At 36.8% G+C, this 13,204-nt stretch overlaps 4 protein-coding genes across 9 annotated transcripts; 2 read left to right on the forward strand and 2 right to left on the reverse strand.

The window, feature by feature from the left end:
• Positions 1 to 26: 26 nt before the first annotated feature.
• Nup44a (nuclear pore complex protein Nup44A) lies at positions 27 to 2,905 on the reverse strand. Of its 5 annotated transcripts, XM_076803374.1 has the most exons (7): positions 2,751 to 2,905; positions 2,436 to 2,643; positions 2,160 to 2,316; positions 1,744 to 2,005; positions 1,436 to 1,666; positions 1,079 to 1,366; positions 27 to 458 (listed from the first exon to the last, which is right to left on the reverse strand). In XM_076803374.1, exons 2-7 carry the CDS (start codon positions 2,544 to 2,546, stop codon positions 281 to 283), a joined length of 1,227 nt encoding a protein of 408 aa, XP_076659489.1. In that variant the 5' UTR covers positions 2,547 to 2,643; positions 2,751 to 2,905; the 3' UTR covers positions 27 to 280. The 5 variants fall into 5 exon arrangements, with proteins under 5 accessions (XP_076659489.1, XP_076659492.1, XP_076659488.1 ...); XM_076803377.1 differs by having other exon boundaries at positions 2,160 to 2,346; positions 2,436 to 2,804; XM_076803373.1 differs by having other exon boundaries at positions 2,436 to 2,803.
• A 647-nt stretch (positions 2,906 to 3,552) lies between these two features.
• LOC143362882 (dolichyl-diphosphooligosaccharide--protein glycosyltransferase subunit 4-like) lies at positions 3,553 to 3,819 on the forward strand. The gene has a single exon (XM_076803381.1). The coding sequence runs from the start codon at positions 3,553 to 3,555 to the stop codon at positions 3,655 to 3,657; it is 105 nt and encodes a 34-aa protein (XP_076659496.1). The 3' UTR covers positions 3,658 to 3,819.
• A 222-nt stretch (positions 3,820 to 4,041) lies between these two features.
• Positions 4,042 to 6,775, forward strand: LOC143362878 (protein PRRC1-like). Of its 2 annotated transcripts, none has more exons than XM_076803378.1 (5): positions 4,042 to 4,287; positions 4,672 to 5,118; positions 5,766 to 5,868; positions 5,964 to 6,318; positions 6,393 to 6,775. In XM_076803378.1, the coding sequence occupies exons 1-5, from the start codon at positions 4,197 to 4,199 to the stop codon at positions 6,504 to 6,506; spliced, it is 1,110 nt and encodes a 369-aa protein (XP_076659493.1). In that variant the 5' UTR covers positions 4,042 to 4,196; the 3' UTR covers positions 6,507 to 6,775. The 2 variants fall into 2 exon arrangements, with proteins under 2 accessions (XP_076659493.1, XP_076659494.1); XM_076803379.1 differs by having other exon boundaries at positions 4,672 to 5,106.
• Positions 6,776 to 7,285: 510 nt separating this feature from the next.
• Positions 7,286 to 12,864, reverse strand: Eef2 (eukaryotic translation elongation factor 2). The gene is made up of 14 exons (XM_076803372.1): positions 12,710 to 12,864; positions 11,601 to 11,815; positions 11,337 to 11,530; positions 10,840 to 11,048; positions 10,532 to 10,765; positions 10,333 to 10,446; positions 9,991 to 10,137; positions 9,561 to 9,801; positions 9,196 to 9,363; positions 8,714 to 9,003; positions 8,432 to 8,641; positions 8,165 to 8,347; positions 7,821 to 8,078; positions 7,286 to 7,561 (listed from the first exon to the last, which is right to left on the reverse strand). Exons 1-14 carry the CDS (start codon positions 12,710 to 12,712, stop codon positions 7,493 to 7,495), a joined length of 2,535 nt encoding a protein of 844 aa, XP_076659487.1. The 5' UTR covers positions 12,713 to 12,864; the 3' UTR covers positions 7,286 to 7,492.
• Between the last annotated feature and the right edge of the window lie 340 nt (positions 12,865 to 13,204).

Here is a 13,204-nt window from a genome sequence, read left to right on the forward strand (position 1 = left end):
AATGCTTTACTAAAGTTACACAGAAACGTACAGGTGACGAGCAAAATAATCTTAACTTAAATTAAATACAAATATATACAAGATAATAATACTGTGCTTATTGTTCCTTAGACTTATAATTATAATGACTGATGTTTCAACTATTACTATACATTACGTACACGTGGTAAGTACATTGAAAGAAATAGTACTAGTAAATGTATAAAAAAAAGAGTATCTTATATCTGTAAATTAATCAGGCATAATTGTTAAGTTTAAAAACTGTGTTGACGAATTATGATTATTTCTTTGTCTTTGAACACTCTAATATCGGGGGTGGCGGTGGTGTTGCTTCGCTGGGGTTTCCTAACCAAACGGATTTACTGAACCGACCCTTTGTAACAGGTGCTTGCCATTTATTGATGACCATTACTGTAACTGTTGGCTTTTCTGCAGTGACTGTTGCTACAGTTACTGCTCTGAAAGTTAAACGACAATTGATTAAATAATTAATTACGTCTACGTCACAAACATTCTACTGGACAACCTTAGAGATAGGATAAAATAGAAGGGTGCACTACAATATAAATACCGTATTTATTAATTAAAAAATATATTACAAACAAATGCTATTCAAAAATATATTTTTCACTTAATCGTACAAAATATTATGCAGTTTTAATTGATCATCTCCAAAACATTCGTTTCTGAAAGTATCCGATACTTCTCGAGATAAAAATGGTACGTACGTTGGTTCATCAAAATCGTTAAAAAAAATTTATTACAAATATATACAATTTACACCTACATTACTTAACGAAAAGATATAAATCAACAGAAGAAAGTGCATTATTACAAACTGATAATAGATATAAACCAGCTTAGTGCTATTAGAAATAGAAACATAAATTTGTTACAAAATAAGAACAATCACTATCTTTATTACATAAATATAAATTCAATAGTCCTCATACAAACGATGTACAGTTGTATGGAATAATAAAGAGCATGAAGCCATTAATTGCCGTAAAAAAGAAATCATTCCGTTTAATGCCAAGGTACTTGATTTGGATGACTGATGGAACCCAATTTGTAGTACCTTGTTGTTGAAGGTGTTTGTTGCGTGCTCGCTGAGTGATTAGGTGGCGTTGCTGCTGTAGGGGTTTCAGCGCTCTGAGCAGACGTGCCATCACCTTTCAAGACAGCAACACACTTCCAATTATTAATATAATTGTCCTTCCACAACCGAACGCAACCATCGTCACCTGAACTTGCCAAAATAGTTCCCATAATGTTCCAACATACACGCCATACAGTAAAATCGTGATCGAAAAATTGTGCTGCCGTTGCGATTTCGAAGCGTGGTGCTCCACTTTGTACACTCTCCCTATATAAAGAATAATCTCTTGTAAACTTTTATAAATTTAATACTTGTTCAGTGTTTACTCATACTTACAGTAAAGGCTTCAACGTAATTATTCGCACATCTTTCGTGGCTATAGCTAGTGTATGAAAACTTCTACCTAAATTCGGAGCAAACGCGATATCATGAACGGGATCAACTATAGATAATGTTTCTGTTTTCGCCCATCTCCTACTACCCTCGGAATATTCATATATGAAAACTTTTCCTCCAGACGATGGATTCGCATCGTCACTTCCAACTGCTATCATTGGAGGATGTAACCTAGTTATGCACATCAACTAATAATAATCTGGTGAACTATAAAATATAATTTCAATGAGACTTCACCAATTTTTTACCTCGACAAAGATGGATTCCACGAGAGGCAACTACATTGAAGCTTGCAGCTGATATCATGCTGAAGTGTCCACTGACTCAAGTTCATTACGTCAGGTGCTTCATATATTCTGATTACTCCATCTTCGCTGCAAGTAGCTAATAAAAGGCCGAGGGATTTAGGTGCAAATTTCACATCTGTAACTGACTTTCTGGAATCCACTAAGTTTGTCCTTCTGACCCAATGCCTCATGCCACGTTCTCCTGGGCCAGATCCTTCCCCAACTATTAACAACCCGTATAGTTAGAAAACGATTAATTACAACGCAGCAGATCAATGCAAGAAATTTTTCTCCTTCTCTTTAGAACATATCGCTTTATTTTGTATTACCATGTTAAAGATACTCTATGAAGTGTTTACGATCAAATAGAGCTATACCTATTTCTTCCCACACCGCAGCTGTCCTGTCAAAGGAACATGTTGCGAGTACTTGACCAAACTCTGGATGTGCCCAAGTAACTTTCCATACAGAGCCACTGTGGGCTTTCCAAGATGCAGTCAGACGCCAATTTCCATGTTCATCTTCATCCCATACCTATGTAAATTCGATAATCTTCACACATGACTACAACAACAAATCTACGTAGTATGATACATACAAATATAATACAAATCTACATAGCAACGTACATGCATCAACTATAAACTTCTTACTTTGACAAATTGATCACTGGAGCACGTTGCCATTCGTTGCCCGTAAAAATCGTAGGCAATGTCATGAATCAAGTCCTTGTGCTCGGCGTCAATGCTGTGTGCCTCGAACATTTTTAGTTTGTTTAAATTGTACTATACAAAAGGAAGACTTCCTCCGCCACTATTCAGTACGGGAGTTTTGGAGCACTGCGGAGGTTAACAGATAACGCTGGAAAATTTTGATGCGTATATGTAAATACCAAAGTTGGCCTGTTAAAAAGTGTTTTTTATACGATATAGCGTACAAATCAAATATCACCGGTTAGAAACACTTACTTTGTATAATAATTTCACAGAATTTGTATACATTTAGAAATGGAGGGAAAACGCTGTAAAAACTACGCAAAGTTGAAAAAAGACCAGCGGTATGATATAGGGACAAAAGAAGCACCTGTCTGTTGTGTGATCTAATTGGTTAATATTATGTTTTTGACCAATAACAAAATTACGTGTGTCCAACGACCACTCAGGCCTGCGTTTCTTCTAGGGGTAATTCTTACAAACATCCTATATTTTTCCAAATAGAACATTTATTCAGAATCAGACAAATGTTATTGTTATCGCTACAATGATGGAGTACTTAGGCACATCTAGGAAATTCTATATTATCGTTAAACCAAATAATTTCTGAATAAGCATGAATTTAATTTACTAGAAGTTTAGTTACATTTCATTTTTACTAAAACACCGAACTATGTATCACGATTTAAAATTCTTAGAATTAATATATATTCCTTTTAAATAATATATTTCAAGGAGTTATATATCTACTATAGTTTCGAAATTTTTTTTATTCGATTTATTCTATCTGGCGGAAGTAAGTAAAGTTTCTATAAATTTCTGCTAATAGCGAAGAGATTTCGTGACAGATTGTCATTCGGCTTCTATACGGAACGTGTCAGAGCACGTATTTCTTTTGATAATTTGTGCAGTATACTGTGAAATTGTCTGCAAAGGTAATTATTTAATATTCTTTATTGGTTTATTTGAAAAATACTTGGAACTGTTCATATATTCTTGAATTTTCTGTTCTCGAGCGAGAAACATGAACTGTTAGGTTATTTCTGTAATATTTTAGATGATCACAGACGTGCAACTGGCCGTTTTCTGCAATCTCCTGGGCGCAACATTGTTTTGTTTGGTGTTCCTCTTCCACTACATAAACGCAAATTATTCGAAATGAAGGAGCAACACATTTTTAATAATAACCCTAACCCACGTCATCAGATGTTCAGACATGTACAGATGGAGTTGCGTATCTATGTGTTGTATTTGAAATCGAATGAATGATGTGAATCGGCTAAATGGATTTTTATTTTATAAATACATTCTGCACTGAATAAAAGTAGCCTTATTTCTTTATCATCCTTTATATTGTACAATTACAAAAGTCGATACTATACAGGATATTACAAGCTATATAGATAGTAATATAAAAATATACAAAGTTTCTAATATTGTTATCATAAAACGTATTATATTTTACATCGCATTATTTGCTCTTTACAAATCGTGGGAGAAGCATAAAGAATAATTGTGTAAATAATGAATCCGATCTACGTGTCATTATTGCTTCCTACCTTCAGACAATGCCATACGTCACGAAGTTAGCTTATGTTGAGGTACTTTCAGTCGTTTGCATTCACATAATTGCATATATAGAAAATTTACAATATAGCTTTCGGTTTTCTTGCCTACAAAATTTCAAAGAGTTAGCCAGCAATGACCGACGATTCCAATGGGGAATCCACGTTCGAATTTGTTGAAAGGAAGACCGACGAGTCTTCCACGTCTGGAGAAATCGTGAAAACAGGTAACGTTGCTGGCAAAACATAAACACTTGCGTATCTGTCAAATACTCTGGTGTATAAAATGTCCGTGTTTGCATTAACAATTCATCGAAAATTGATACGCGCTAGAAAAGTATTGACGACTATAATTGAAATATTGTAACGTTGAAAACTGTACAAGATGCAAAGAACGTAACAAGAAACAAATTCGGAAACGTATTCTGCGATGTATACAAGGTTTCGCGATTATTTTACGTTAAATTTATTCGGAAAATGCAATTTAAGAAATTAATCGCTACCTCATATTCTGCGAGCATGGGAATCGTTAATTCGTTGAAAATGTTAAAAAATTTGTCATTGTGTAGCTTTATTTAATTCCTGTACATGACGCACACAATAATTTTCAGATTCCTTTAGCAGCTTATCATCATCTACATCTTTGTTGATGCCAATAAGCATATCAGCGTCTACAGGAAATTTATTATCAAATGTAGCACCACCCAGTGCTCTGCCAAGCTTTATTTCAAATTCTGGGACAACGTTATCGGAGAACCTTACACAAAATAAACAGGAACCTTCTAAATCAATTTTAAATGCTCCACCTAAGCCTTTGCAGCAGGAAAGTCAACAAGCAACTACAATTCCTATTGCAACTCCCCCTCAGCAAAATGTACAAAATGCACCGCAAACAGAGAGCCCGATACAAGATTTAGGGATGATTGGCGGCGGTCTATTCTCCTGGGTTAAAGAGACAGTAGCGAACAGCAATGTTCTAAGCAAAGTTGCCGAGAAAGCGAAGAACAGTGTTAACACTATGATCACAACATTAGACCCCCAGATGCGTGAGTTCATTTGTAAGTAAGAATGTTACTAATCTGTCCTGCAAGTAGAAAATATCTAAATTTCCTCTACGCATAAATTTACTAAAACTACTAACACTTTGCATGTGGAATTTCTACTTCGAATGCGTGTCAGTATCTATATAATTATGTTATTGCATCATAACTGATGGGATGTATATATGCGCCATGTTATTTTGGGACAAACTGCTAGCCAAACCTAATTCAGTGAACTGTACTGAACTGTATCTGAACTGTCAATTAAGATCCGGAAAGTTAATGTTTTTTTTTTACAATAAAAGTTGTATTTGTATTTATTTGTAAATTAACTCAAACTGTGTGTCCTTGTGTACGTGTAACTGCAGTATAGTTTCATCTATAAACGATGAGTTCATGTGCAGAAGTGAGGGGAAATCAATTTTGTAATTTGTTGTGTAAATATAGGCAATAATGATATAATCTTGTGACACAAGTGACAGTACACGTGAAATCACTCTGTAGCATTAAAGTTATCATTATTACTTTGAAGAGAAAAGCTTGAGGAAGTGAACGTACCTTTTCTACTATTTGTGTATGAATGCAAACAATTTTTTAGCGGTTGTGCAATATGTTAGTTAATGCACAATCGTACATGCGGGCTCTGTTCAAAATATACGTTTCAGATTCTGGTGGTGATGTAGAGATCATAGTTGCTTCTGACAAAGATGTAAAGATAAGTTCTGTACGTCAAGCTTTTCAGACAGTGTTCGGGAAGGCAACAGTTACGTGAGTAATAAATATGAAAAACATATTTTGTTAAAGGTATCACAACTGTGCTTCGCATTGAGATATCGCTGATAAAATAATTGGTCATTTTTTAGAGGTGTTGCAGTTGAAAGTTCAGACATTGCAGCGCAACCAGTTGGTTTTGCAGCTGGTGTGAAAGGAGCGGAAACAAAAATTAATTCCGCGCGAAACATTCCGTCCATTCCGAAAGACATACCAATAGTTGCTGTGGAAAACTTTTTACTAGAAGTTGGCGAAGATAAATGGTTCGATTTAGGAGTGGTACTGCTTGATGATCCTAAGCGTAATGTCAAATTTCATACGTTCACGCAAATGACGCCAGTACCGACTGAAATGGTAACAATGGCACAAAAAGCCACGCCTGCAGATTATCCTTCAGAATCTGGACTAGCAGTTACCATTGATAGTTTGATAGCAAACGATCTACGGGTTTGTTTTAAAATTGTACAGAAAGATTACAAGTTCAGCTGACTCTTTTCATAATATACATATTTTCTTTTAAGGTTTCTCATAATGAATGGCATCATGTCATTAGCGGTGTCGCTAAACGGGACATTATACTTTTAGCAGCTCAATCATTGGCTGGAATATACAAGAATGCAATCGATCCTGTGTAAACTTTTACACGAAATTGATCGTCCTGTGTTTTGTAAATAAAATTTCTCTAATTTATAAGATCTTTAAATAAATATACCAGGGTTAATTTCTTAGGTGTATAATTCTAACAATTTTGATATATTGTTTAAATGAAGAACCTAACTGTTTCAACGACGTATTTACTAAATGACTAATCATAAATCAAAGTGTATTTTAATTATGTCTTGTAATGTGTACAAAAACTCCATAAAATTAAGAAAACGAAATATATTCGCAGAAAAATTTGGTACATTGAACGTGTTTACTTAATTGTGATCTTAATACACGTGAAGTTGTGTGCATAATATAGAATTTTGTTATTGGAATGATTTATATTACGCGTACACTGTATGTTTCAAGTATCTTATAGATTTTCCGTATAAATGATCTTATTAGTTGGGTGTTTCTAAGAAAATAATTCAATAAAGGCTTCCTGTTTCTCAAATTCTTTAATTTCTGGATGTTTTTCCAATGAGTACATTGCTGTGATCTTCTTTAATGTTATCAATAACTTCGAAATTCGTCCATGGTGTGAGAATATTAACAAAAAGTAAGGCTAGTTTTAATTTAAAAAAAAAAAAGCAATGTAAAAGATTACAATTTTTTATCCTTTTTTGCGTTTATATAAGAAATCGGCGAAATGTTGCCACAATGAAAGTAACAATCGAGTCTTTATCTGGTGCTGATATGCTAAAAACGTAAAGCCACTTCTTCGATGTCAATAACGTGGCGATGCTTAGTTAAATAAATGTACAAAATATTCCTCCCTGCGCTAGCATACGCAGTTTTCATTATAATTACAATTTATTATCTTCCTTTTCCATATTTATAATCGTGTGTTTTCTTCACAGTTCTTTGCGCAAAGCAAAGTTCATAATAAACCGATGCAGTTGTATGCGGCTCGAGCGATATTAATTGAATTACAATATTTAAATAGGTATTTAAATATGGTGCGCGGAATCTATGGTTACAATTTGTCAAGGTATGCGTTCAAGTCTGGGAGACCTTCTTTCAACCCCTTCCTCTTACGTGTTTCCTGCGAATAGAGAAATAGTTTTGAATTAGCGATCAAAAGTAAAATTTAATGCTGAAAAAGGGAACGGGATATTTATTTGTATGTTTCCCTATTCAGGCAAACCAGGACACACTACTGGACCACCAAAACTAAAAAACAGTTTCTCTTCCACGAAATTAAAAATGGCAATGTATTCATATGTACCCCATTGCCATCAGTTATGATCGTGGATACATTTCTGTTTCTACGTGCAAAGTATTTATCAAAATCATGTGTTTACCTGCACAACTTGATACGGTCTGGTGCTAAGCTCCATTGGGTTTCCAGGTAAGATTTGCCAATGGTCGAATACACATTGTGGGAAAGCTTGTCCTCCGGTATTAGAACGCAAGTCGGCAGTAAAGCCAAAGGACTCGTTTACTGGAAGATATGCCTTAACTACGAACATGGGTGTACCAGCAACTTGTTGTTCTTCGAATACGTGACCTCTTCTGCGATTGAGCACACCGTAGATACCACCAACAGCAACCTCTGGACACTGAAATGATTATTTCGATTAAACAATAGACAACAAATTATCGAATCGTTCTACACGATACAGTCGAATGAAAAACTAGAATTTACCTGAATCTCGCACAAGTAAACTGGCTCCATAAGACGTGGCGAGGCAGTGAGCAGACAAGCGTAAAGGCAACGTCTTGTGGTAGGTATAATTTGACCACCACCTCTGTGAATAGCGTCAGCGTGTAATGTTACATCGTGAATGTTGAAACGAACACCTCTCAAATTTTCTTCCGAAAGGACACCCTATAATGCAACGAAATATTTAATCAATATAATCTTTTAAAACGTAAATTTTATGAGAATTAGCAATTTTAAAACGATACATACTTCTTTCGTAGCCCATTGGAATCCAGCAACAACAGAGTCCTTGATTTCATTAAGGTATTGTACTCCCTTCGAGCAATCGATGATGATGTTGGGTCCAGTTCCGTCAGGTCCGAAGCACCAGATCTTTCTAGCTTCAGTCAAATCGTAATCATACTTCTCACTCAAGTAGCGAGCACGCACTTTGAAGTCATCCCTTGGGTTAACTTCGCCCTGTAATCATTACAAACAATAAGTAAATAAAGTCGAGCACTGATAATGCATTTTTCTACTAACGATACATACATTGTCAATATCTTCAGCAAGTCCGTCGGGCATGGGACACGCCATCATGAACAGACGATTGTGCTTGTTGGGCGATTTCGAAAGACACATTTGATTCGATTGTTCCGAAATGGTTTCTCTGTAAGAGACAACGGGGTCCGACTTCTTGATGGGTATGCAAGCATGATCTTCTTCCAAATCTTTCAAACAGATTTCAAGATGAAGTTCACCAGCACCAGCAATAATGTACTCTCCAGATTCCTCGATGATACATTGCACCATAGGATCAGATTTTGCCAAACGTTTAAGACCTGAACAAAAGAGAATGTTCTATTATACGACGAGATTCAAATCATTCATCAAGTAACACTGAAATTATTATTTTCAGAGTCTACATAAAATCACGGATTCTCATAACCCAATGCTCTATATGTATAGTTTCATCATTACGGAACAAAATTTCGACTACCCACGTTTCGAACGAAAGGTATTTGTAAACGTACCTTCAGCCAATTTCGGTAAATCAGCCGGATTCTTGGGCTCGACAGCAACACGCACGACAGGTGAGACCGAGAACTTCATGACTTTCATGTTGTGTGCTTCTTTGTACGTAGTGATAGTACCAGTCTTTACCAAGAACTGATCAACACCAACAAGACCGCAAATGTTACCTGTAAAAAGTTATAAATTATTGGCATTATGCATAGAAAATTTGAACGCTTTTGTGTTCATAATTTTCAGAGTCAGTTGGCCGTTCTATTGTCTCTCAAAACATTCAGTACAGGTCTGTGAGAACAATCATCATAAAAGTTATTGTAATAGGAAACTGTTGTGTTTTTGGGGAAAAATTCTCTGCAAGTTAACTTACCTGAAGGTACATCCTCAATTGCTTCAACATAACGACCCATCATCAAAATTGTACGCTGGATAGCCTTTTCATACAAATCTTCTTTCTTGCCCGGTTGGAAGTTAGGTCCCATGATACGTGCTTTCATACCAGTGCTGACTTTTCCGGAGAACACACGACCGAAAGCGTAGAAACGACCTTTATCGGAGGTCGGTACCATTTTCGAAACGTACATCATGAGTGGACCATTTGGATCACAGTTCTGTAAAACAAGTATGTGTAATGAAAATGTCGTAGATGATAGACTGAGATTAATTTAAATCAAATACGGCAATCAGATTAAAGAAATTTGGTATCTTTCATTTATATCAGTACAGGTCTGTGGATAAGATCATCATACGCGATAAGAATCAGCTGTGGACGAAACGAGAAAGTATTTAAAAAAAAATACCTTGATACCGATAGCAGCCTCGTCATCAAGGGGACCTTCGTACAACATTTCCATACGGTACTTTTGAGCAGTGACAGGCGATGGCAAGTGGATGGCTATCATTTGAAGTAAAGCTTCACCAGCTGGCAACCACGTTCTCATGACAACCTAAAATTGAAATAAAAATTAATAAGTACGTGATGGTATTATAAATTAAGTTAATATCTCTGTTTCATATGTCATCAGTACGCGTTCATATATTCAACAAGAAAATTCTGAAGAGGTGTCAGAAATTTTAGAACGATCATCATTGTATATTTTCCTATAATAATATGTAGTCATTACTAAATCAGAAATTCTTACCTTCAAAAGAGCTTTTCCGTCCTTGTCTTTGTCTTCCGGTTTCAGAACAATTCCCAATTTTTGCAGAAGAGTGTCTGCTTCCTCTTTTTTGTAGTTCATAATGCTATCGAATACCTGGTGATCACAGTGATATATGGGTGTCAATTTAAACATACTGTCTAATCAACGAGTGAATAATAATTCTTTACAACGCACATACCTTGTAGATTGGATCTAAAACATACATGCAGAAAGATCGTTTGTTGTCAGCCTCCCTCTGTTTACTCCACTTCTTTGTTTTAGGGTTGAAGAATGATTCTCCCCACAATCTGTTCATCAGTTTAACCACGTCAATTTTGAATTTCTCGGCGTACATTTCGGAGAATTGTTTCAATGTAAACGCCCAACCGTGAAGACCGGAACCAAAACCGACGGATCCTTTGCTGGGATCTACCTATTTTGCAACAAATACCAATTAATATTATGATAGAAGCATAAAGGTAAAGCGAAAAGAAATGTTTTACTTACTCTAACTTCACCCATCGGGCCATCATCGTCGGAGTATGTGGCAATAATTACGTTAACGTTTTCAACAATACGCTGGAAAGTCTGATAAAGATCTTCGCTATCAAGCTGAAGTTCCAACAGAGCTCTGTCCATCTTGTTCATGAACAACACAGGCTTGATACGCTCGGCGATAGCTTGACGCAGCACAGTTTCAGTCTGTACACAGACACCTTAAAAGCATAAAAATGTAATAACATCTCAATAAGTATAACCACATCGATATAAGAATAAATGTGGTGTTGTAGCAGTTGTGCCGTAGCATGTTGGTAAAGGACATAAGGATAGAGGTCCACTAACAGCGTTTAAACACATCTGCTTTTAATCTCCTTCCATTTGCGCACAGTCAGCACTGTCCATGAGTATCGGCCAGATAAACCAGCCAATACACTACAGAGTAACACTTTTTGTGCTGGAAGGGATTACATGGAACGCAAAGACATTGGTTGCGAAATGCTTACCAGATACACAATCGACGACCACAAGAGCTCCATCAGTTACACGGAGAGCAGCTGTTACTTCACTGGAGAAATCTACGTGTCCAGGTGAATCGATCAAATTAATCAGGAAACCCTTCTCTTCCTTGTCGCGTTGGTCAGGATTTGTAATAAACACTAAATCTTTCTCCTCAAGAGCAAAATACATAGAAATGGCGCTGCAAAAATACGTTGACCGTTAGCCATAGAGAAATTTCTGCTTACAGGAAACACCCGTATTAAACTTACGTGGACTTAATTGTGATACAACGTTCCTGTTCATCCTTGCGGGTATCGGTGAATCTGGTCTCTCCAGCTTTGGCACCGGCGATAATACCAGCCTTGGACACAAGGGAGTCAGTCAATGTTGACTTTCCATGATCAACGTGCGCAATGACGGACATATTTCTGATGTTCTTCTTTTTGTCCATCATGGCACGTATCTCGTCCACCGTGAAGTTCACCTGAAATAAAAGTTATTTTTATTAGTAAATCAAATATATACATAAAATCATACAAAGAGCAATACGAAACATATATTGTTGCAGATCTTACACACAATACCATCAAGATATTCACGAAGTCGAAAATTTAATATTGGAATGATATTTTTTGCTATCAAATGAAAACTTTTGAAATTGTTCTGAAGTTTAAAGTTTTTCCGATCGAAACGTCGTTTACGTGAAAAAAAATTATAATTTTGATACTGACCATATTGAAAATAAAGCTTCGCAAATCTTGATATATATATTATGGACGCGTATACGTTAGAATTTAGAACGAAAGGAAATAGCAGCTTTCCATGTGGACATATTTCTCCGCACAGCGTCCGTCTTGGAACAACTCCTTAGAGTCTACAGCTTTACGACTTCCTCGTTTTCAATGTGCATCGTGCAAGGGTAATTTCGACGAGTTTCCCCCGTACGAGAATAAATCGCTGGATCATCTCCGCAACGTTTCCAATGCACGGAGAGGAACGAGTTTTTCACAAAGATTGACGAGCATGCTGACTCGCATCAAGATTTCGACAAAGCTCCATGACACGTTGCCTCCCGAACGGGCGACGAAACATATTTGTACATCGAGCACTGACAACTCTGAGCCATTCCTACGGAAAATTCTCAGGATTGTCCCGGCGGAATATCCACAGAGCGGTCAGGGATCTTTGCGATCCGGCAAATCCGTCGCGAGCCTCGAAATTCGTCCTCGAAAATAGTTGCGCAATCCCAAGTAATCCACCAGTTTTCAATTTTCCCGAACCCAGGTGACCACCGGTGCTTCAAAAATATTCGCACCTCTGCACTCCACACGTCGTAGAGATCAACGCGTTCGTAATACTTTTCGACGATGATACGTACCATTTTGGATGTTGTCCGATTTCCGTTGGCCTGGTCAGAAATATACGTGCACCAACAATGGCGGACTCCCTGGGAAAGAACACGAGTTTCGTGAAAGGCACGAACGATTCGTGCACGAAAGAGGGCGCCCCTTGTCGCGGTTATATCGTGACGTGCACAGGACCAATTGGAATTTCATGATCCCTACCACGTGGCCGAACGTGCGCACGCATTTTACACGCGACTTTGCGATTTTAAACGCAATCCGTTAATCTCTACGCGGAGATGTATGTAGATGTATGTAGATCGCGGCAACTGTTGCGTTCGATTTTGCAATATGAACGATTTCACTTTTACTCTTGCCGAAACACTTTCGCTCTATTACTTTTTCCCATTAACCGTAATTGCTCGATTTATAGATGCAATTAGAAACGAAAATCAAATGTAACGATTATACGTTGGAAGGAGAACGGGTGGGGTATGGGGGATGGAAGAAAAGATAAAATGGAATGATTA

This window comes from Halictus rubicundus, chromosome 18, assembly GCF_050948215.1.
Source record: "Halictus rubicundus isolate RS-2024b chromosome 18, iyHalRubi1_principal, whole genome shotgun sequence".
NCBI classification, from domain to species: domain Eukaryota; kingdom Metazoa; phylum Arthropoda; class Insecta; order Hymenoptera; family Halictidae; genus Halictus; species Halictus rubicundus.

Coding starts and splice junctions, on each gene's coding strand:
- Nup44a (XM_076803374.1), bottom strand. CDS start 2,546: ATGTTCGAGGCACACAGCATTGACGCCGAGCACAAGGACTTGATTCAT. Junction 2,317..2,435: donor CCAGTGATCAATTTGTCAAA/GTAAGAAGTTTA, acceptor GAATTTACATAG/GTATGGGATGAAGATGAACA. Junction 2,006..2,159: donor TGCGGTGTGGGAAGAAATAG/GTATAGCTCTAT, acceptor GGTTGTTAATAG/TTGGGGAAGGATCTGGCCCA.
- LOC143362882 (XM_076803381.1), top strand. CDS start 3,553: ATGATCACAGACGTGCAACTGGCCGTTTTCTGCAATCTCCTGGGCGCA.
- LOC143362878 (XM_076803378.1), top strand. CDS start 4,197: ATGACCGACGATTCCAATGGGGAATCCACGTTCGAATTTGTTGAAAGG. Junction 5,119..5,765: donor CCAGATGCGTGAGTTCATTT/GTAAGTAAGAAT, acceptor TATACGTTTCAG/ATTCTGGTGGTGATGTAGAG. Junction 5,869..5,963: donor TTCGGGAAGGCAACAGTTAC/GTGAGTAATAAA, acceptor GTCATTTTTTAG/AGGTGTTGCAGTTGAAAGTT.
- Eef2 (XM_076803372.1), bottom strand. Junction 9,364..9,560: donor AATTGAGGATGTACCTTCAG/GTAAGTTAACTT, acceptor AACTTTTTACAG/GTAACATTTGCGGTCTTGTT. Junction 8,642..8,713: donor TTGCTGAAGATATTGACAAT/GTATGTATCGTT, acceptor TAATGATTACAG/GGCGAAGTTAACCCAAGGGA.